This window comes from Dendrobates tinctorius, unplaced genomic scaffold (genome assembly GCF_039654945.1).
Source record: "Dendrobates tinctorius isolate UK_male_01 unplaced genomic scaffold, ASM3965494v1 ptg000159l, whole genome shotgun sequence".
Lineage (NCBI taxonomy): Eukaryota > Metazoa > Chordata > Amphibia > Anura > Dendrobatidae > Dendrobates > Dendrobates tinctorius.
This window is the reverse complement of record NW_027361826.1, coordinates 18,827,081-18,849,359: the sequence shown is the minus strand read 5'-3', so window position 1 is coordinate 18,849,359 and position 22,279 is coordinate 18,827,081. Positions and strand designations below refer to the sequence as shown.

Genomic DNA, 22,279 nt, shown 5'->3' with positions numbered 1-22,279 from the left:
CATGTCGCATTTGGAGAGCCCCTGTGCACCTAAACATTGGAGCTCCCCCACAAGTGACCCCATTTTGGAAACTAGACCCCCTAAGGAACTTATCTAGACGTGTAGGGAGCACTTTGAACCCCCAAGTGCTTCACAAAAGTTTATAACACAGAGCAGTGAAAATAAAAAATAATATTTTTTCCTCAAAAATGATTTTTAGCACACTATTTTTAATTTTCACAAGGCTAACAGGAGAAATTGGACCACAAATCTTGTTGTCCAGTTTGTCCTGAGTACGCTGGTACCCCATATGTGGGGGGGAACCACTGTTTGGGCACACGGCAGGGCTCAGAAGGGAAGGAGCGCCATTTGACTTTTTGAAATGCAAATTACTTCCAATCGTTAGCGGACACCATGTTGTGTTTGGAGAGCCCCTGTGTGCCTAAACATTGGAGCTGCCCCACAAATGACCCCATTTTGGAAACTAGACCCCCTAAGGAACTTATCTAGATGTGTAGTGAGCACCTTGAACCCTCAAGTGCTTCACAAAAGTTTATGACGCAGAGCCGTGAAAATAAAAAAAAAAATTTTCCCTCAAAAAATTATTTTTTAGTGCGCAATTTTTTATTTTCACAAGGGTACCAGGATAAATTAGACCCCAAAATTTGTTGTCCAGTTTGTCCTGAGTACGCTGGTACCCCACATGTGGGGGGGAACCACTGTTTGGGCACACGTCGGGGCTCGGAAGGGAAGTAGTGACATTTTGAAATGCTGACTTTGATGGAATGGTCTGCGGGTGTCATGTTACATTTGCAGAGCCCCTGATGTACCTAAACTGTGGAACCCCCCCACAAGTGACCCCATTTTGGAGACTAAACCCCCCAAGGAACTTATCTAGATGTGTGGTGAGCACCTTGAACCCCCAAGTGCTTCACAGAAGTTTATAACGCAGAGCCGTGAAAATAAAAAATATATTTTTTTCCACAAAAAAAAAATGATTTTTAGCCAGCAATTTTTTTTTCACAGGGGTAGCAGGATAAATTGGCCCCAAAAGTTGTTGTCCAGTTTGTCCTGAGTACGCTGATACCTCATATGTGGGTGGGGACCACTGTTTGGGTACACGTCGGGGCTCGGAAGGGAAGTAGTGACATTATGAAATGCTGACTTTGATGGAATGGTCTGCGGGCATCATGTTACATTTGCAGAACCCCTGATGTACCTAAACTGTGGAACCCCCCACAAGTGACCCCATTTTGGAAACTAGACCCCCTAAGGAACTTATCTAGATGTGTGGTAAGCACCTTGAACCCCCAAGTGCTTCACAGAAGTTTATAACGCAGAGCAGTGAAAATAAAAAATATTTTTTTTTCCTCAAAAAAAATGATTTTTAGCCAGCAATTTTTTTTTTCACAAGGGTAGCAGGATAAATTGGACCCCAAAAGTTGTTGTACAGTTTGTCCTGAGTACGCTGGTGCCCCATATATGGGGGGGAACTATTGTTTGGGCACACGTAAGGGCTCGGAATGGAAGTAGTGGCGTTTTGAAATGCAGACTTTGATGGAATGGTCTGCGGTCGTCATTACGTTTGCAGAGCCCCTGATGTGCCTAAACAATAGAAACCCCCCACAAGTGACCCCATATTGGAAACTAGACCTCCCAAGTAACTTATCTAGATGCCTGGTGAGCACTTTGGACCCCCAAGTGCTTCACAGAAGTTTATAACGCAGAGACGTGAAAATTAAAAAAAAAATTTTTTACACAAAAATATTTTTTTAGCCCCCAATTTTTTATTTTCCCAAGGGTACCAGGAGAAATTAGACCTCCAAAGTTGTTGTGCAATTTTTCCTGAGTACGCTGATACCCCATATGTTGGGGTAAACCACTGTTTGGGCACACGTCGGGGCTTGGAAGGGAGGAAGCACCGTTTAACTTTTTGAACGCAAAATTGGCTGGAATCAATGGTTGCACCATGTCGCGTTTGGTGACCCCCTGATGTGCCTAAACAGTGGAAACCCCTCAATTCTAACTCCAGCCCTAACCCCAACACACCCCTAACCACAGCCCTAACCCCAACACATCCCTAACCCTAATTCCAACCCTAACCATAACCCTAACCCCAACAGACCCCGAACCCTAATCCCAACCCTAACCATAACCCTAACCACAAGCCTAACCCTAATTCCAACCCTAACCCTAATTCCAACCCTAGCCCTTTCCAACCCTAACCCTTTCCAACCCTAACCCTCTTTCCAACCCTAACCCTCTTTCCAACCCTAACCCTCTTTCCAACCCTAACCCTCTTTCCAACCCTAACCCTAACCCTCTTTCCAACCCCAACCCTCTTTCCAACCCTAACCCTAACCCTCTTTTCAACCCTAACCCTCTTTTCAACCCTAACCCTAACCCTCTTTTTAACCCTAACCCTCTTTACAACCCTAACCCTCTTTTCATAACCCTAACCCTAACCCTAATGGAAAAAAATAAATAAAAATATTATCTTTATTTTATTAGTTCTGCCTACCTATGGGGGTGATAATCGGGGGGTTTATTTACTTTTTCTTTCATTTTGATCACTGTGAGAGTGATCAAAATGAAAGAATGGAATCTGCAGTCGGCAGATTCGGGCGGGCGCACTGCGCATGCGCCCGCCATTTTCAAAGATGGCGGCGCCCATCATCCGGACCCGAGGGACACCGGGAGGGACGGGGGAACACCGGAGGTACCGGGGGGGGGTGAGGGGGGGATCGGAGGCTGGCGGGGAGCAGAGGGAATGGGAGGGGGGCAAATGATGACAGCGGCGGCAGATCGCCGCTGTCATTCAGTTGCGGGGGGGCGATCGCCGGTGGGGGGGGGTGGAATTGGTGTCTCCAGCCATGTCCGATGCTACAGCAGCGTCGGACATGGCTGGATTGTAATATTTCATCAATTTTCATTGAAGAAATATTACTATCGCTCTGATTGGCTGTTTCACTTTTAACAGCCAATCAGAGCGATCGTAGCCACGTGGGGGCGAAGCCACGCCCCCTGTGGTGAATTACAAAGCCCCCTGTATCTGCGGGTCGGGTGACCTTTCAGTGACCCCGGTCACCCGACCCGCAGGGGGGCTTTGAAGTCATGACGCCACATAGGCGTCACTGGTCAGATTTGAACCAGGTTTCATGACGCCTATGTGGCGTCATTGGTCGTGAAGGGGTTAAAGCCAATACTGAATAAAACATGCAAATATGAGAATTTGGCTACCGATATTTATAATGGTGGCCATCCAGCTGACTTACTTGAGGCCAATGCAAATAAGTGACCGGAGCTTGACGTCCATCTGTGTGTGAGCAGCGTCATGGCTTACATTCACAGACTGTACTCCCTGGGGACAAAAAGCACATTTTTATGTTCTATGTTAGAAAGATTTATATAGAAATAATTAAGATATCTAAGGAGACTATAAAAAGTGATAAATGACAACACACACATTTCCCATCTTTGCAATGTTTAGAGTGCTGCGACTCGGCGAACATGCCCAATGAATATATTGATGTTGTGTGAAACCAACAGAAACCAAGTGAGAAAAATGAAGATTTTTGGTACTCGCCTTAAAATCTCGTTCTCATAATCTTCATTGGAGAACACAGGAACCATCGGTTGGTGGCAGCAGAGTAACCAATGGTTCCTGTGTCCCCCTAATGAAGCAACCAAGAAGCCCAATATTCTGTTCACACCACACAATATGCTCACAACCTGTACGATGATATGTCATATACATGTAACGCATTTGTTGCAGAAAAGAAAAAATAAATACCATGCGCATACACTATTGTGGTGGCTAACTGCAAAGAAATTCGACATCGCAAATTCCCACTCCTTATAATTCACCATCCTTATATTTCCAAGACTTTCCGGTAACAGGACATCATGTGCAGAACAAGGTCTTGTCCCTTTAATAACATTATGCCAATGACCTTGAACTAGTAAAAATCACTTACCCTGTACAATAGTTCTTCTGGAGTTAACACTTTGCCATCTTCATCTAATCTGTAAACCAAACCACAGATATTTAGCTACTAGAATAGCGTTTTTTTAAAAGGTTACTCCCATAATTGAATTTTTTTTGTACAAAGCACAGTATCCACACAACTATTGTTAATATACAATACAAGCACAACATAATTTTTGTTTTTGCATCTTTTTCAGCATTATCTGCCCCTCTATGCATCCCACTACACATAGCTGAATGGGCAATCCTATTACCTGCTTAAACTACATTTCCAGCAGCACCTTGCTTCTACACAGTGCTGCAGGCCCTTCTCTCTGCTCTCCTGTGTATAACCCCATAAAGTCATTTTTCGATTTTGATCGCTTTGCTCCATCTTTTACTAAATATTGCAGTCTTGATCATATTACCTGTAGGTTTTGCAGAGAACAAGGCGTGAATATACTGAATCAAAGTCTCTCTCCACTTCCCGACTGGCAGCCTTCAGGAAAAGAATGATGAAGACACTAATAAACACCAACTAATAATTCCAATGGTGTTAAAATAAATAAGCTTAAAAAGTACAAACAGTTTATATTACTAAGTAAAGGACTTTATTATCAATAACTAATCCTCAGGATAGATCGGCAGTATCGGATTGGTGCGGATCTGACTTCCATCACCCCCACTGATTACGGTAACTGGCCGAAAGTACTGTGGTGCACTGGAGGCGGCACTGCTTCTTACATTGTGTAGTGGTCGTAATTTGTACTAAATGCTCTGTCTTATTCACTTCTATGGGAGACAAATAAGTTCCCTTCATTATACAGCTCTGGCAAAAATTAAGAGACAGCTGCAAAATTTTCAGTTTGCCTGATTTTTCTCTTTATAGGTATATTTTTGAGTAAAATGCTCTTTTATTCTATAAACTACTGACAACATGTCTTCGAATTTCCAAGCAATAAATTTTGTATTTATTTTCAGAAAATGAGAAAAGGTTAAAATAACAAAAAAAAGCAGTGCTTGCAGACCTCAAATAATGCTAAGAAAACAAATTCATAATCATTTAGAAACAACAATACTAATGTTTTAACTCAGTAAGAGTTCAGAAATCAATATTTTGTGGCATAACCATGATTTTTAATCACAGCTTTCATGCGTCTTGGCATGCTTTCCACCAGTCTTTCACACTGCTTTTGGGTGACCTTATGCCACTCCTGGTACAGAAATTTAAGCAGTTCTTTTTTTGAAGGCTTGTGACTATCCATCTTCCTCTTGATTACATTCCAGAGGTTTTCATTGGGGTTCAGGTCTGGAGATTGGGCTGGCCATGACAGGGATTTGATGTGGTGGTCCTTCATCCACACATTGATTGACCTAGCTGTGTTGCATGGCACATTGTCCTGCTGGAAAAAAACATTCCTCAGAGTTGGGAAACAATGCCTGAACAGAAGGAATCAACTGTTTTTCCAGGATAACCTTGTATGCGGCTTGATTCATCCATCCTTCGCAAAGATAAACCTGCCCAATTCCAGCGTTGCTGAAGCATCCCAAGATCATCACTGATCGATCCTCCACCAAATTTCACAGTGGGTGCAAGACACTGCAGCTTGTACGCCGCCTCTCCAGGTCTCCGTCTAACCATTAGATGACCAGGTGTAGGGCAAAGATGAAAATTAGACTCATCAGAGAAGATTACCTTACTCCAGTCCTCTATGGTCCAATCCTTATGGTCTTTGGCAAACTTCAGCCTGGCTCTCCTTTGCTTCTCATTGATGAAAGACTCTTTTCTACCTTTACATGACTTGAGCCCTGCCTCTAGGAGCCTGTTACGAACTGTTCTTGCCGTGCACTTCACCCCAGCTGCCATTTGTCATTCCTTTTATATGTCACTTGATGTCATCCTGCAGTTGCTGAGTAACATTTGAATAAGATGACGGTCATTCCGGTCAGTGGAGAGTCGTTTTTGCCCTCTGCCGGTCTGTGGCTTTGTTGTCCCCAATGTCTGCTGCTTGACCTTGTAATGGACTGACGTCTTAGAAATTTTAAGGATGAAGGCAACATGACGCTCACTGTATCCCTCTGCTAGTAAAGCAGAATTGAGCCCTTCTTTTCCTCACTCAAGACTTTTCTTTTCAACTCCTTTGGCATGATTAAAAGTTATTGTTTCATTCCTATTACTTTTGGGATATTACTAGCACTGCCATCCAGCTTGTCCTATTGCAAGAGGATTGTGAACACCACAGCAGGGTTTTTATACTTTCCTTTGTTAAATAAGATTTGGTTCAGGTGATCACCTAATAAGAAGCACATTAAGTAGAATGAGGTGTACTCTGGTCAGAATTCAATTGACACTGGAATGGAATGGCTGTCAGACATGTAGATAAGCTGATTTTTATATTACTGTGCAGTGGTCTCTTAATTTTTTCCAGAGCTGTATTAGACCTGACAGCAGCCCTAGCCCCCTAAACCATCACCCTTTATTATACTGTTTTGTTACATTCTAATAAGCCCCTTTGTGTTGCTCTACGAATGCTAAATAAAAGGAAAAAATATCTTTAAACCCTGAATATGGGCGGTACAATCTGTGAGTGACTATTTCAGGTAGATGGGAGGCATTGATTTCCCAAAAGTAATCCTCACTCAAATCAAATTATCTCTACCCTGTGACAGTGATTGACATGATTTGCATGAGCGACATCACCACCAGCTTCTTGCACATCTCCTATATGCTTACGATGTTCTGACTCCTTGGGAAGTTGGGTTTTCCTGGTTTTCTCAGTGCACTACACATGTTCAAAATGGCGGAGGCGATTCGGTCAGCCATTAGATAAATAGTCAACGATGATGTTGCTGTTCATAGGGGGTGAGCTCACAAAATGATAGGGAGAACCAGTCAGGGAAATCAACACCCACCACACACTAGTCACCCACTGACTTACATAGAGTGAGCGCAGGGATTAAAATTAATTTTTCATTTACTTACTGGTCACCAAGCAACAAAAAGCGGCTTACTAGATTGTAGGAAGAGGGTGCAATACACTAGTGGTGGAGGTGTAGGGATTTGGGGCAGCGTTCAGGTTCCCTTTCCTTTAAAATCCCAGAAAGCCCCTGTAATGCACATATACAGTGTAGATTAAGAAATGTAACTTGTAAGGCTAGAGTCCAGTGAATATTATATAATATATATACATACACATATATGTGTGTATATTGTATGTAGAGTGTTTGTGTGCGCGCATGTATATATATATATATATATATATATAAAACAATTTTCCCACTGAACCACATGGCAAAAATAACTTATTTTAAAAAAAAATTAAAAAAACATAACCTGTCACCAGGTCAAAAGTGGCCAGTGTGCTTCTTACTTTATTCCCGCTGCCCTCCTGAGTATTCTGATCTTTGTAATTTTCAGATCCGCCATACCTGTTCCAGAAATTCAGGCCTTTTTATTTAGCGCTCCTTTCTATATTCTTTTCCAAGAAGGTGTGGCTTACAGGGAGGAAGTGTAGAGCAGGGTTCCCCAATTCCAGTCCTCAAGGCCCACCAACAAGTCATGTTTTCAGGATTTCCCTTGTATTGTACAGGTGATGCAATTATCACCTGAGCAATACTAAGGAAATCCTGAAAACATGACCTGTTGGTGGGCCTTGAGGACTGGAGTTGGGGAACCCTGGTGTAGAGCATCCTAAAGACACACCCCAGAGAATCCTGTGAGCCACACCTCCTTGGAAAGACCATAACAACTAGTACTAAATAAAAAGCGTCCATATATTTGGAACTGTATGGTGGATTTACACAAAAAATAGGAATATTTAGGGGTGGGGAGAAGGAATAAATTAAAATAAAAAACTGGACACTTTAGACTTGGTGACAGGTCCTCTTTAAATCGCTTCCAAAGAACACATACAAGCAGATTAACATTAAACTTTCATTACATTTAATAATAATAAATGATTGACAAGCGCCTTGGCAGTGTTCCACTCTTGTTACCTATAACTGCAATATATGTACTACAGGTTGTGTGACAACCTCTTACCTCCTCAATAAAAAGCCAAGGATGACAAGGACCTCCTAACAGAGATGGTTTCTTCAGTCCGTGTTCAAATATTGCCTTAATACTAGGACATAGAGTTCCTCGAACCAAGTCAGTGATCCCCTCTGTGACCGAATCATCACCAGCAATAGAATACTGCGTCAGAACAAAAATAGAGATATAACAAACAATCTCAGTGACCAGTTCCTCTACTAGGGGCTTAGTATTACTGCAGAGTGATATATTGTTAATTAAATTTAAAAGATAGCATCACAAAACATTTTAAAAACTACTAGTAATGGATAACACTGCCGATAATGCTGGATAGGCAATGGCCATTCATCCAACGGGGGGGGCTCATCTAAATGGTGGGATGATCATCTGATTACCTGGGTTGTGGCACCTCTTGCAAACAGCCATTTCTGGAGGGAAAGAGATGGAATCTAATGGTGGATAAGTACCACAATTATGTGGAACCTTCCTTTTATGGCTACTGATGATTATGTACCCATTTATTTGCCGGAGAGAGTAAATTACTAAGATTACCATTGTGTGGGATTTTTCTGCATGGCTACCTGATATTGTTGCCCTATGGCTAAAAGGACAGTAGGTTTTTGGAATAAGGCAATAAGAAATAATTCAAATGGAGATTCAGTGGCGCTTGTGTATGAGTATAATTCCAGCAGCAAACACTAAGACACCTGTCACAAGGGTGTCAAAGATATAAGGTAAAATAAGTCATAATATTAGTGTGCGCTTGGAACACTCATAAAGAAGAGGGAAATCTACACTCACTGGCCACTTTATTAGGTACACCATGCTAGTAACGGGTTGGACCCCCTTTTGCCTTCAGAACTGCCTCAATTCTTCGTGGCAGAGATTCAACAAGGTGCTGGAAGCATTCCTCAGAGATTTTGGACCATATTGACATGATGGCATCACACAGTTGGCGCAGATTTGTCGGCTGCACATCCCTGATGCGAATCTCCCGTTCCACCACATCCCAAAGATGCTCTATTGGATTGAGATCTGGTGACTGAGGAGGCCATTTGAGTACAGTGAACTCATTGTCATGTTCAAGAAACCAATCTGAGATGATTTGAGCTTTATGACATGGCGCATTATCCTGCTGAAAGTAGCCATCAGATGTTGGGTACATTGTGGTCATAAAGGGATGGACATGGTCAGCAACAATACTCAGGTAGGCTGTGGCATTGCAACGATGCTCAATTGGTACCAAGGGGCCCAAAGAGTGCCAAGAAAAAATTCCCCACACCATGACACCACCACCACCAGCCTGAACCGTTGATACAAGGCAGGATGGATCCATGCTTTCATGTTGTTTACGCCAAATTCTGACCCTACCATCCGAATGTCGCAGCAGAAATCGAGACTCATCAGACCAGGCAACGTTTTTCCAATCTTCTACTGGCCAATTTCGATGAGCTTGTGCAAATTGTAGCCTCAGTTTCCTGTTCTTAGCTGAGAGGAGTGGTACCCAGTGTGGTCTTCTGCTGCTGTAGCCCATCTGCCTCAAAGTTCGACGCACTGTGCGTTCAGAGATGCTCTTCTGCCTACCTTGGTTGTAACGGGTGGCAATTTGAGTCACTGTTGCCTTTCTATCAGCTGGAACCAGTCTGCCCATTCTCCTCTGACCTCTGGCATCAACAAGGCATTTCCGGCCACAGAACTGCCGCTCACTGGATTTTTTTTCTTTTTCGGACCATTCTCTGTAAACCCTAGAGATGGTTGTGCGTGAAAATCCCAGTAGATCAGCAGTTTCTGAAATACTCAGACCAGCCCTTCTGGCACCAACAATCATGCCACGTTCAAAGGCACTCAAATCACCTTTCTTCCCCATACTGATGCTCGGTTTGAACTGCAGGAGATTGTCTTGACCATGTCTACATGCCTAAATGCACTGAGTTGCCGCCATGTGATTGGCTGATTAGAAATTAAGTCTTAACACACAGTTGGACAGGTGTACCTAATAAAGTGGCCAGTGAGTGTATATTAGGTAGTTATAGAAAAATAAAAAATAAAAAAAACCTCTTATAAGTGCTCTTTATGTAGCTGGATAATAGCAAGAAAATAGCAATTAGAAATAGACAATCGTAAGACCTCAGAAGAAGTGCTTAAGGGAAAAAAAATAAAAATAAAATATATATATATATATATATATATATATATATATATATATATATATATATATATATATATATATATATACACACACACACACTGGTGGCAATCTTAGTTCCAACCTGGACAATCATTAAAAACTAAAAAGGCATGAGTGAGGGTAAAGACCTGAAATCACTGAACAGGTTATATACTGCAGGGTACTTCTTCCTGATAGCAGCTTAAAAAAAAGTCAAAGTCAAATTGCAGCCTGTGAACGGCTGAGCAGAGTAGCCGCAATAGTAAATGGACAAGTCAGAGAGCGGTACCTGTAAAGATAATGCGATGCAGGTTAAAATAGCGCTTTTTGCTCCAGCGCTTGGAAAAAGAGGGGGGGGGGGTTGTACACAGGGGTATAGACGAGTTACAGGGGCTGCCCCGGCCGGTGGCAGCCTCCTATCAGTGTACCTCCAGCTGTGGAGAAGACGTGAGCGGCCTCTCATGCTCCCGGCGTCTGTGAGCTGCTCCAGTTATACAGGACCTTCATGATGTGAGTCAGCACATGACCACGTCGGTTTCACTTGCTGGTGGTTGCGGCGGGGACCAATGGACTTTCCAAGTCCCCGCCGCAACCACCAGCAAGTGAAACCGACGTGGTCATGTGCTGACTCACATCACGAAGGTCCTGTATACCTGGAGCAGCTCACAGATGCCGGGAGCACGAGAGGCCGCTCACGTCTGCTCCACAGCTGGAGGTACACTGATAGGAGGCTGCCACCGGCCTGGGCAGCCCCTGTAACTCATCTATACCCCTGTGTACAAACCTCCCCCCCTCTTTTTCCAAGCGCTGGAGCAAAAAGCGCTATTTTAACCTGCATCGCATTATCTTTACAGGTACCGCTCTCTGACTTGTGCATTTACTATTGCGGCTACTCTGCACAGCCGTTCACAGGCTGCAATTTGACTTTGACTTGATTTTAAGCTGCTATCAGGAAGAAGTAGCCTGCAGTATATAACCTGTTCAGTGATTTTAGGTTTTTACCCTCACTCATGCCTTTTTAGTTTTTAATGATTGTTCAAGGTTGGAACTAAGATTGCCACCAGCATTATATATATATATATTTTTTTTTTTCCCTTAAGCACTTTTTCTGAAGTCTTAAGGGCATGTCACACTAAGAGATATCGCTAGCAATATCGCTATAACTAGTGACGTTATAGCGATATTGCTAGCGATATCTCTGTGTCTGATACTTACCTACGACCGGCTCCCCCGCTGGTTATCGCTGATCGCGCGAGAACGTTCAGGACTGTTTCTCGTCGTCAGCTTCCTGCGGCGCTTCCTGCTGTGAAGACGAGCGACGCGTGGAGCCGGGCGGGAGGACGCAGGATCGCCTGGTGTGACAGGTAAGTAGCGATCCCCGTCCCCAGCGATGTCGCTAGTGAGATCTGCCTATGTGGCAGCTCACTAGCGACCACTTAGCGATGTACCAGCGATCCTGACCGCGTCATATCGCTGGTCGGGATCGCTGGTACATCACTAAGTGTGACAGTACCTTTAGAATTGTCTATCTCTAATTACTATTTTCTCGCTATTGTCCAGCTACATAAAGAGCTCTTATAAGAGGGTTTTTTTTTTTTTTTTTCTATAACTACCTAATTTAGATTTCCCTCTTCTTTATGAGTGTTCCAAGCGCACACTAATATTATGAGTTAAATAAGAAATAATTGTCTATAAGTAACAATACTTTTTTTGAACTCCTTTTTTCTACTATATACCCATGTGGTTCTGTAAGGAGCAGAGGTTCTGATATTATGGGACTGTATGGGTATTGTGCAATAATTTTTCTGATAAACTGCAGCCAGGAAAGGCTGAAGTACCATTAATATGATTATATACGCTGCTCTATCTGTGGTTCTGTAGGGAGTAAGAATACCTACACTATGGGATTGTGTGGGCATTGAGTAATAGTTTATGACACATTATTTTGCTAATCTGCAGCCAGAAATGGCCGAAGTACCATTGATGTGATTATACACTTTGGTCTCCCCCCCTCCCTTTTTTTAATTTTGGGTTTATTGATGTCATTACACATGTTGACTGAACATCTCTTTGAACATAAAGCATTACCTAGGAGATATTCATCTTTTCACCAGACCTTCCATTGGTCTGCAATTCTGGGGTACTTCCTCGAATTGCTTCTGTACGTGTATGTTTTTGTGTATTTTTCAGTGTGTAGTATTGTTAAGGGTACACTAGGGTCTTTAGGGCTACCAATGTTGAGCAGGGGCGCCATCACGGTTACAACCAGGGAGCCAACCTCCGCTGGCAGGTAGGGCGATTTTGCAGGGCTTCTCCTGGGAGAGATTGGTCCTTGATAGGTTATTGTACTATCTTTGGTCCTCACTTTTTTGCACCTTTTTTTAATCTTTTATGTAAACTAATAAAGGTTACTTTTTAGAAGTCTAATATTTCTTTTTGGTATGCAACACCTCTTGCAAACAGCCATTTTTGGTGGAAATGTTCTACTACATGGCAGCTATTCAGATTAATGGCCATCCACTTAATACAATGATGTCTTAAGTTTGGCAAAAAAGGAGCCCCTGTATAATATCTAGATGGCCAAATAGATATTATAGACATGGGGTTGTCACTCCTGATTATCCATTTATACTGTCAGTTTTTTTTCTGTAGTTGTATGAATTTGATGTCTCAAATTCAAAAAGTATTCCCAAATAGTTAGAGCATCACCTATACAAATTTAGGCAGGTACCTGCTGCATGTGACAACCCCTTTAACCAGTTCAAGACCGGGCCATTTACCCCTATTAAAAAGCTATAAAAATGTTTCTTGTTTGGATAATCAAGCAGTTTCGGCATCTTTTTTCACTTTCAGATCACTGTTATGTTTATTTCTTTTATTGATATCCGTGGAAAAATAAGGAAAATAAAGGTCTGCTTTTCCCATTTCTTAATAACTAGAAAGGACCATTAAAATACATTTAGAAATTTGTTCTCCATTCTGTAACAAATGTTTTTACAGAATTGACAGTAGGATTTTCCTTACTATTATTTTTTTCTTCACCTGTTATTTCTTATTTTCATTTATTTTACATTTTGTGTCCCCTGTAAGGTCATAAAAAAAACTTTTAGCGGGCATTTAAATACTGAAATATTTTTATTTCCATTGTCACTGGGGCCCCAGTAACAGTGGAAATGCAGCCTCCTGGCTGAATAGCAGAGCGGACATGGGTCTTTTATGACCCAGTAGGCTCCTGATCCCTCCTTATACACATGACAGGACTGCAGTGTATGGAGGAGGAAGCGGTGTCAGTGCTTCCTATTATTGTGCACATAGTGCTGGTTTTGTGCTGTGTATACAACGATTGAGAAGGCAGAGACTTTAATAAATCATCTGTGCCTTCTCTATGGGTACTGTCAGGGACAGCGGGATCCCCTCTCCTGCAGCTACATGAAGTGCAGTGACATTTTAGAACATTATTGCAGAGTTGGATCTGGCCAGCTTGGATGACTAAAGTATATGGGCGGTCCGGAAGCCATTAAGATGTTCTGTAACAAGCAGTACAATACGACTGTACTCTATCCCGTCCATCTAGATTATTTTTTATACATACATTCAACTTTGTCTCCATTCTGGCTGCTATCAGGATGCAGTGCACTAACCTCTTTACTCCTTTCGTCAAGAATCTCCACAAACTTTGCTGGGAACCAGCCTAAAAGATTTCATTAGTGAAGAAAACCCAGTTACGATGATGAATACTATAGATCAAAAAGCCATTATATGCTTTGAGGTATGCTCACCTCGGAGTCCATTTAATTCTCCAACCCAACAGTGTTCATCTTTCTGGGAAATTATCTGAAATAATACGGTAATTAAATTAATGCAATCACTGACTTTATTCATGTTACTTGTAAACGCCCTATACGTGCGCCCCCTCATCTTCCCAATAGTTATACCGTGATGATGTCATTCTTGCGAAAGCCAAGCTCATCATCATCGTGACGCTCGAAGTCTAGGAGAGCCTTTGCTCTACGGCGCCTGCTTCGTGAGCACGACACGTAATTCTCGTGGTCCCTCTGGTGGCTCTCCATGCTGTAATCAGGTGTCAGGTCCTAAAATGATAGGGGCTCATTAGTGATGATGCTGCAAAGCTGACATGTACATGTGACATTCATGCTGCATTGTATTCTTTTCTTTCAACCAGATTTGTATAGTAGTAGTAATGGGTCTCAGCAATAGTGGGGGTCCCAGAGGTTATCATGCGGCCAGAACATGTCTAATTCATGGATCTCATAAACAGACAAAACCAAAAAGGAATATAATATTTAAAGGGCACGATCAAGAGAAAAGAATTCATTATTGCCGGATTTTTCCTTCTGATACCATTTGAAGGTTCAGGTGTACAGTAACAAGCCACGAACACAATAGACCTCCAAAAGAACATACCGCGAGAAATTCAGGCTATGACCCCATACATCCAAAAGTATACAATCAGGCGTGCTTGGATGTGAACGGTGGACATTTTCAACACCTGCTTTAAAACATCAGTTTCTCATGAACCAAGATATGTACAATCCAAATTTCAGTATGGCCGACCGTCTTTTAGAAGTTACAGCAATTTTTCCAGGTAAAGTAGCAAATTACCCTGTATATTGCCAATATTCTCCTACAGCCTGTAATATACTCCAGAGCTGCTACACTATTCTACAAGCCTCAGAGTGGAAATCTCTCAGCAGTCCTTGATCACTGTAGGGGTTTTCATTATGGGAATTATTGTCTTTCCACAAGGCCTGGTACATATATACAAGCCAACTTTCTCATTGCATTACAACGGATCAAGTAAGGGATAATTCCAAGAATTATACGTTAACCTCTATCTGAAGGATAGTGAATAACTTGCTGATTACTGAGAGTTTGCAAGCTTATCAATATGTTAACCCTTTCAGTTATCAGTAAGTTACTATGGATAAAGCATAATTTACGATTTTGGGAATAGGTCTGTGCATAATAACTAGTGTGCGCGAATCACTACGCATAACCCTCCAAATTTGGTTGCAGTATTCTCATAAAACAAAAACCTGTCACCAGTCCTGTCCTCTATCTCTGTGAAATATCAATCCTGGATAGTCTTTTCGTGTGACTCTACATTATGTTATTCCTGTTTTTTTTCCTCCTATAATTGTATTAACAAATTGACAACTGGGTGTTATTAGTTGGGGGTGTGACCATACATTGGCTGACAATGTCCAATCAGAGCTTCCAGTGACAAAACATGTGTGGGGACACACCCCTTCTATGGAATGGTAACGCCCAATTGTTGATTTAGTCCTAATTATTAGAGCTCCTGCACTTTTATAAATCTTTTCACAACACATATATATGTCAGAAGTTTTGTTTAGTAGGGATCTGCTACCAATGGGTGCAGGGAAGGAGCATAAGCACCAAGCCAGGCGCTGCTCTCCTTGGAAACTAAAGATGTAATTGATAGTCTATCTAGTAAGTCGGTCTTCTGTATCAGAGATGAATAGCACTTGGCAGAGCACTGCTGCTGCTTCATGTTAGCAACTTATGTGTTTTTCAGGAAACCAACCACCCAATTAATTAAAATAACAGTGGAACTGCAAAATGAAGGCGGTTTAAGAAAATATGCTCCAGAAGTGTTATATTTTGGGCAGCACGGTGGCTCAGTGGTTAGTCCTGGGTTCGAATCCCACCAAGGACAACATCTGCAAGGAGTTTGTATGTTCTCCCCGTGTTTGCGTGGGTTTCCTCCGGGCACTCCGGTTTCCTCCCACACTCCAAAGACATACTGATAGGGAATATAGATTGTGAGCCCCACCGGGGACAGTGATGAAAATGTGTGCAATCTGTAAAGCGCTGCGGAATATGTTAGCGCTATATAAAAATAAAGATTTATTTATTTATTTTTATTTATTTCATTGTGAATCTAAATACTTAGTAAAACAGACATGCTGTGAGTTGTACCAATGTAGGTTAAAAGAAGGTTTCCAAGATTACGAAACAGAGAATTTTCTGAATGGTGATGTCACTAAAGCTCAGAAACAATTATTTTTTTTACATTGAATATCTTGTACAGGTGATCTGTTTAATGCCGCCACAGCTCTCTGTAGGTGAGATTACCATGTATTATGATTTTTCCTTTAAGCAGACATTGCCTTAATATAGCTGACTGGATGCCCTTCTAGTACAAGAGTTATCTAATGCTGTAATTTCTCACCTATCCTCACACAGATCTTCTACTGAGAGACTGCTCTACAAGCTCACTAGATTGTGGACACTACTGCTGCCCAGCATGAGAATCACAATCCCATCGCAAACAGGAAAAGCTTGAGGACGATGTAGATAACCACATGTTCAGTATATGGGATGCCACACAAGAAGGACATTAACACAGGAGCATTGGAAAATGACTGTATAAGAAGCTGGCATATACTGACGTTTCAGCTACCGCATGTAAACTATTTGCACACAATTTAAGAGTTTGGAAGACATTTTTTTACCAAGTAATGTTATAATAATTATTTAAAGGGGATTTGCATACCTTTTTATTAAAATATGTTATGAATGTGCTTTTAAAAAAAATTAAATTGGGCATACTCATCAATGGATACCCTTCCACTCGTTTGGCCAGCTTCCCTTCCCAATGTCCACCTTTTTTTGGCCTGGTTGCCTCATGATCGCTATGTGCCACTCACTGCTGTAGCCACTGATTAGCTGCTGTCTACACATGGTAATCAGACTGGATGAGAAGAGGAAACATGAGGGTGCACCAGCGAGTGAGACGTAACAGCATGGTCGGATACAGGTTTGTCTATGTACTATTTTTTTGGGCTATATGTTAATTAAAAGAAAGGGGTGTGAAAACCCATTTAATAGAAATTTCACAAGAAGGCATGATAATTAGGATAATTAGACTCACAATATTACAGTTTTTAGGGTCAGAGCATTGGAAGTGACGAGCAACTTGCAGGATAGCCTCTCTCAAATCTGCCACCAGTGCTGTCTGCTTGATATTCTTGGCTTTTAGGGCCTCAAAGTCATCGTCACCTGTGAAAAAAAGTATATGGCGCATTCGTACATTGGATCATCATAGTCCCTTCAGACTGCAGCCTGTCCTGACACGTGACTAGGACGGGCTGCCGATTGAATAATGTGACGGGAGAATTCGAGGAAAATAGAATAAAAGAGAGATGGAAATTCATTGGGGACGAGAAGAATCATGGAGGAGCTCCCAGTGGCAACTATAGATCATCCAGATGGATGGAGACCTAAAGACACTGGCTGCATGAATAATCTCAGTTATATGTGAAAAAAATACCTACCAAATAAAAGGGTTGTGATCCCAGACTTCCTGCGCTGACTTTGCCTTCTCATAATCTGAAGACAAAGAAAGAAGTCATTATTTTCTGACCACTCTAAAAAGACATTGTATCAAATGTAGCCACCTACTACACATGGTCCAGGCGGCCAATGATACTGCATGAGCAATGAGCGGAACAAATATGTTCCTGCCACTCCTGTATACATCATACTGCAAGGAGAGGAATAACAAATGACCTCAGGGTAAAACTGAACAATGTCATATATTGTGTTACACAACCTGTGTGCAGCCAAGAACATAAAAGTATTTATCCGTAAGGTAACAACAAATGGGAAAGTATAATTAACTGTTCATTAGCGATTTTACTAATGAGGTATAAATAAAAAAATATAAGTAGCCTCCAGCCTTTAGAAAACATATCACAAGGTGCTAGCAAAATGCCGTATTGCACACCCTTGGCAATAAGGATATTCTACATGTAATTTACTTTTTTCCAAGTCTCATTCTAAAATCATCGGTGATAAAGGGTCGGTGTAACAGGATTACCCTTCTAAAAAAAAAAAGGCATTTTTATTTATTGCTACTTTTTATGGTCTTTATAAGGAGGCGTGTCTCACTGGATAATAATGCAGAGCATCATAATGACCCGCCCCTGAGGATCCTGTGAGCCATGCCTCATTGGAAAAAGACCATAAAAATTAGCACTAAATGAAAGGTCTAACAATATCTCTGGAACAGTATGGTGGATTTCAAAATAGCAGCAACCGGACTAGCCATAAGAGCAGTGACAATAAAATAAGAGCAGAATCTGGCTACTTTTCGCCTGCTAACGGGTCTTCTTTAAATGACCAGGTGTTGTTCACAGGGTTGCCAACTTGACTTTTTATTCTTTTCTGGACAACTTATTAAAAAACACAGAATGAGAATATTTTTCATGGACACATTGGAAAAATCAGAGTTTATCATTATCATAAGTGACGTATGTCTACAGCCCACAATTCTGATATGAAAACATCAGCTGCATTCACTGTAAAATGATGATAACTACAGGAAAAATAATCTGTATAAGTTTCTTCAGCATGAAAAAAAAAAAAATCACAGAAGCCTTTCACGGACAAAACAAAAATGTGCCCTCTTTTCACAGACTGTCCTGGAATATCGGGTAGGTCGTCAATCTTGATTGTCAATTTGAAACAACTCTAGGTACAGCGGTATTTCAGTCTCCACTGTCTAGGCGTTGGGACCCCCGACTTGCCACTGATTGATCGTCCGTGGTTCTGATGAAGATATCTGAGCTATACTATTGTTATTCTCACGGACAATGAATAAAGCTGCAGCGTGAATGCACAACCTGTTATTCAACTTCTCCTGGCAGTGGTCTAACTGCCAATGAACAAGAAAAGCGAAGCAGCCCCCAAATCTGGAAATCGGTGGGACACCCAGAGAACATACAAATTTCCCCTGTCACTGGATAAATGATAAGTTTGGGAATTTGAAATTCCCCTTTAAAAATGGACTTTGCCTCCACTTTTGATTAAGATTTTCCAAATTAAAAACAGACCACTTTGTATCCCCCACCCAACATTATTGTCATTGTGCACTATAAAATTTTCCATCTAAACATTTCTATTCCACAAAACCTGCATAATATAATTTGCACAGCATCTCGCCCCACACCTTAGAGAGGTTGGTCACAGCCGCGGTGGAATTAAGCAGCTGGCCTTGGTCTGCAATGAGATAAGCCAAATGTTTGCGTCTCTGAGCCTCAATCATAACTTCCGTGAGAGTTCCTGCAATCATCATGGCTTCCCGCAGCAGAACATCTGCATCCTCAATATGGGTAGGAATGTCCGACAGAGTGTTAAAGATCGCAGCAGAGTTTTCAGACTGGATGAGCTCTTCCTCCTGCAGGCAGAAACAAATAATGACATTACAGTATTTCTATCTTGTATACTTAAAAAGGAGACTATAACATGGCTATTAACTTAAGAAAGGTTGGTGTATGCGGCTTGGTTTCCATTCTGCAATCAATACAACAGCAGAAATAACAAGCAATTAGTATGAGAATATGGTGTTTAAAGAAAACCAGTAACCCGGTCAAGAGTCTTATTTTAGTCTCACTGCTCCTGTTGTGTTTTTTCTTTCTTTTTTTTTTTTTAAATCCGCCACACGGCTTCAGATGAGTTTTTTTTCCTTTAATTTAGTGCAATTTTTTATGGTCTATACAAGGGGTGTGGCTAACAGGATAATAATGCAGAGTAACCTAAAGCCACGCCCCAAAATTCCCCGTGAGCTACGACACCCCTCGCCCACCCCACCAAGGTTCTTGGAGACCCAAATCCCTCCCTGATGACCCACTTTCCCCACCCCACGGTTCCTGGTGAGCAACGACCCCACCAAAGTTTCCGATGAGCCATGCACCCCCCCTTCCTTAAGGACTCCTGTGAGCCACGACCCCCGCCCCAAGGATCCCGGTGAGGCACGACACCTCCCGCCCACCCTACCAAGGTTCCCGGAGATCGAAAGCCCTACCTGGTGAGCCCGACCACATCGCCAAGGTTCCTGGTGAGCTATGACACCCGCCTTCCCTAAGGACCCCTGTGACCCACGATCCCTCCAAGGATTCCGGTGAGCCACAATGTCCCTCTCCAAGGGTCCCAGTGAACAACCACCCCCCCTTCACCTCCCCCAAGGATCCCGGTGAGCCCCAACACTCCAAGGACCCGCTGAGCTACACACCCTTGGAAAAGACCATAAAATATGTACTAATTAAAAAGGCAGATTAAAAAAAATAGAATAGTCAGGAGAGCAGCAGTAATAGAATAAGAACAATCACTGGTCTCTTTTGACCTGGTGAAAGGTCCTCTTTAATAATTACAATTATTGCCTATCCCTATTATAGACGAACAATGTCTGATCACTAGGGGCCCCCAGTGCTTGGACGGGTTGTTGGTATCAGTCCAATAGTCAATGCTTGCTGCATGTTTGAACTTATTGCTCTGCTTATTACAGGAGGAAGTGAGCAAGAACAGGGGATCAGGACCCCATTCTAATGATCGGTGGGGTCCCAGTGGTGGAACTCCTAGCAATTAAGACATTAATAACCTATGCTCAAAATGCTTTAATGCTACACGCACATCCTCTACAACAAAGTATATGTTAGCCACTTTTCCACACCATCCCACTAAAGTGTAACACAGAAGAAGTAGCCAAAATAATTTTCACAAGCCAGCTTTACCTTAAGTTTCAGCATGCCGAGGGTGCTTTGGAACAGGACAAGAGAACCTTGGTAGAAAAAGACATCCCAGATCCGTAACAGCAATTTGATGTGGACCACGCTGGCAAATGCAGTGAGGAACCAGTGCAAAGTGATAAGAGACAACTCTGCAGGCAGGGAGACAGAGACACAATGGAGGTAATTCATGCACAAGAGTAAGCACATGCCGCAATAAAGGAGCAGGAAAATGTGTATAATGAATGCATACGTAAAAATGCCTAATATGGGTCAGCACCTGAAATAAAAAGTAGTAGTTGAACCAATAATAGCATTAGACAGACATTGTGCTAATCCAGCTCTCCATCACATCAGAATGGTGCAAGGACATGATTTGTGACGCCGAAAAGTAGAATCTGCAGCAGAAATCCAAAGGTGATCCATGGATTTCTGCTGTGGATTTGTGCGCGGTCTTGGTTCATTCATTGGGGCTAATCTGTGCGAGGCTCCCCATCGTCGAAATAGCTCAAGAAATGACAATACTATTCTTGTTTTCTTACGAGCCACATACAGTACAGTGCTGATTCCCATTGATAACAATGGGACACAGAGTCCATTCAGACACTCACCAATGTCGTGCTCCTGTAGCAGCTTGTCCAGTCGTGGAAGGTATTGCACAATGAGGTGCCTTAATACCCGCTGATCCGTTTGAACACCAATCAGGGTAGTGCTGAAATAAGAAGCCGGCACCAAGTCTTCTACGATGGCACTCATCATCCAGAAAGCATCTTCTTCCTCTAGGAAGAGCAGTAAGCATGCAGCCACCTGAACAAAAGGGGGCAGAAAGTCAGAAGGAACACATCTCCCCTTCAAGGATGTAGGCAGTAAACCTAAACTCTCGTGTCAAGCTCACCATGCCTGTGCCTTGGCAATACCCAATATCTGGGTACAACCACGCCAAGCCACGCAGCACTCTTCGGAGGCGAGGCACACCAACACTTTGTAGATTGGAGAAACAAGCATTGCTGGGCATTGTGCGGAGCAAATCCTTCTCAATCTGTAGACAAGGCAAGAACATTTATTAGTTTTTAGACCTTTGCTGGGTCAATGAATTACAACCAGGAGGACAGAAAATAGAAAATTGAATCACAGACTATACACAATTGTACAATACTGGCCTGCGCTTGCACTGAACGGGTCTCTAGGAGTGTGAAATATGCAACCGGATTGTCTCACAGCATAATAGAATATGTGATTTTTTGGGGGGGAATGTATACAGGCAGCTCTTCTCTGCAACTATAGGTTCTGGTATGCAGAGATAAGTGTTCACAGCCAACATAGGGGTTGTCCACCTTTGGGGACATTTTTTGGTTTGTAACTTAGATACACGTATTGGGTCTAAAAATCATTTTTGGAATTCGACTTCATTCAAAATTTGGCACAGTTTGGCTTTTACCGGATATTTGCTTCACTGCACATTCAACTTTGGGTCTCTGGTCATAAATCAGCTGAGAGTAGTTCAGAAAAAAAAAAAAAAAGGATGAAAACGTTAGAAATTCTCCCACTGGAGCGTCAGAATGAGCTCACAGACCAAATCT

At 42.2% G+C, this 22,279-nt stretch overlaps 1 protein-coding gene across 6 annotated transcripts in view; it reads right to left on the bottom strand.

Annotated features, from left to right (window-relative positions):
• SGSM3 (small G protein signaling modulator 3) overlaps positions 1-22,279 on the bottom strand; it is an 84,174-nt gene that overhangs the window by 16,600 nt on the left and 45,295 nt on the right. For all 6 annotated transcript variants that reach the window (XM_073549602.1, XM_073549604.1, XM_073549603.1 and 3 more), the window contains 13 exons: positions 21,595-21,738; positions 21,311-21,506; positions 20,706-20,851; positions 19,145-19,372; positions 17,469-17,523; positions 17,066-17,193; positions 14,082-14,237; positions 13,926-13,980; positions 13,788-13,837; positions 7,989-8,141; positions 4,375-4,445; positions 3,957-4,005; positions 3,255-3,340 (listed from right to left, as the gene is read on the bottom strand). In XM_073549602.1, the coding sequence (XP_073405703.1) occupies positions 3,255-3,340; positions 3,957-4,005; positions 4,375-4,445; positions 7,989-8,141; positions 13,788-13,837; positions 13,926-13,980; positions 14,082-14,237; positions 17,066-17,193; positions 17,469-17,523; positions 19,145-19,372; positions 20,706-20,851; positions 21,311-21,506; positions 21,595-21,738 (1,517 nt within the window). The remainder of the gene's footprint in view (positions 1-3,254; positions 3,341-3,956; positions 4,006-4,374; positions 4,446-7,988; positions 8,142-13,787; positions 13,838-13,925; positions 13,981-14,081; positions 14,238-17,065; positions 17,194-17,468; positions 17,524-19,144; positions 19,373-20,705; positions 20,852-21,310; positions 21,507-21,594; positions 21,739-22,279) is intronic.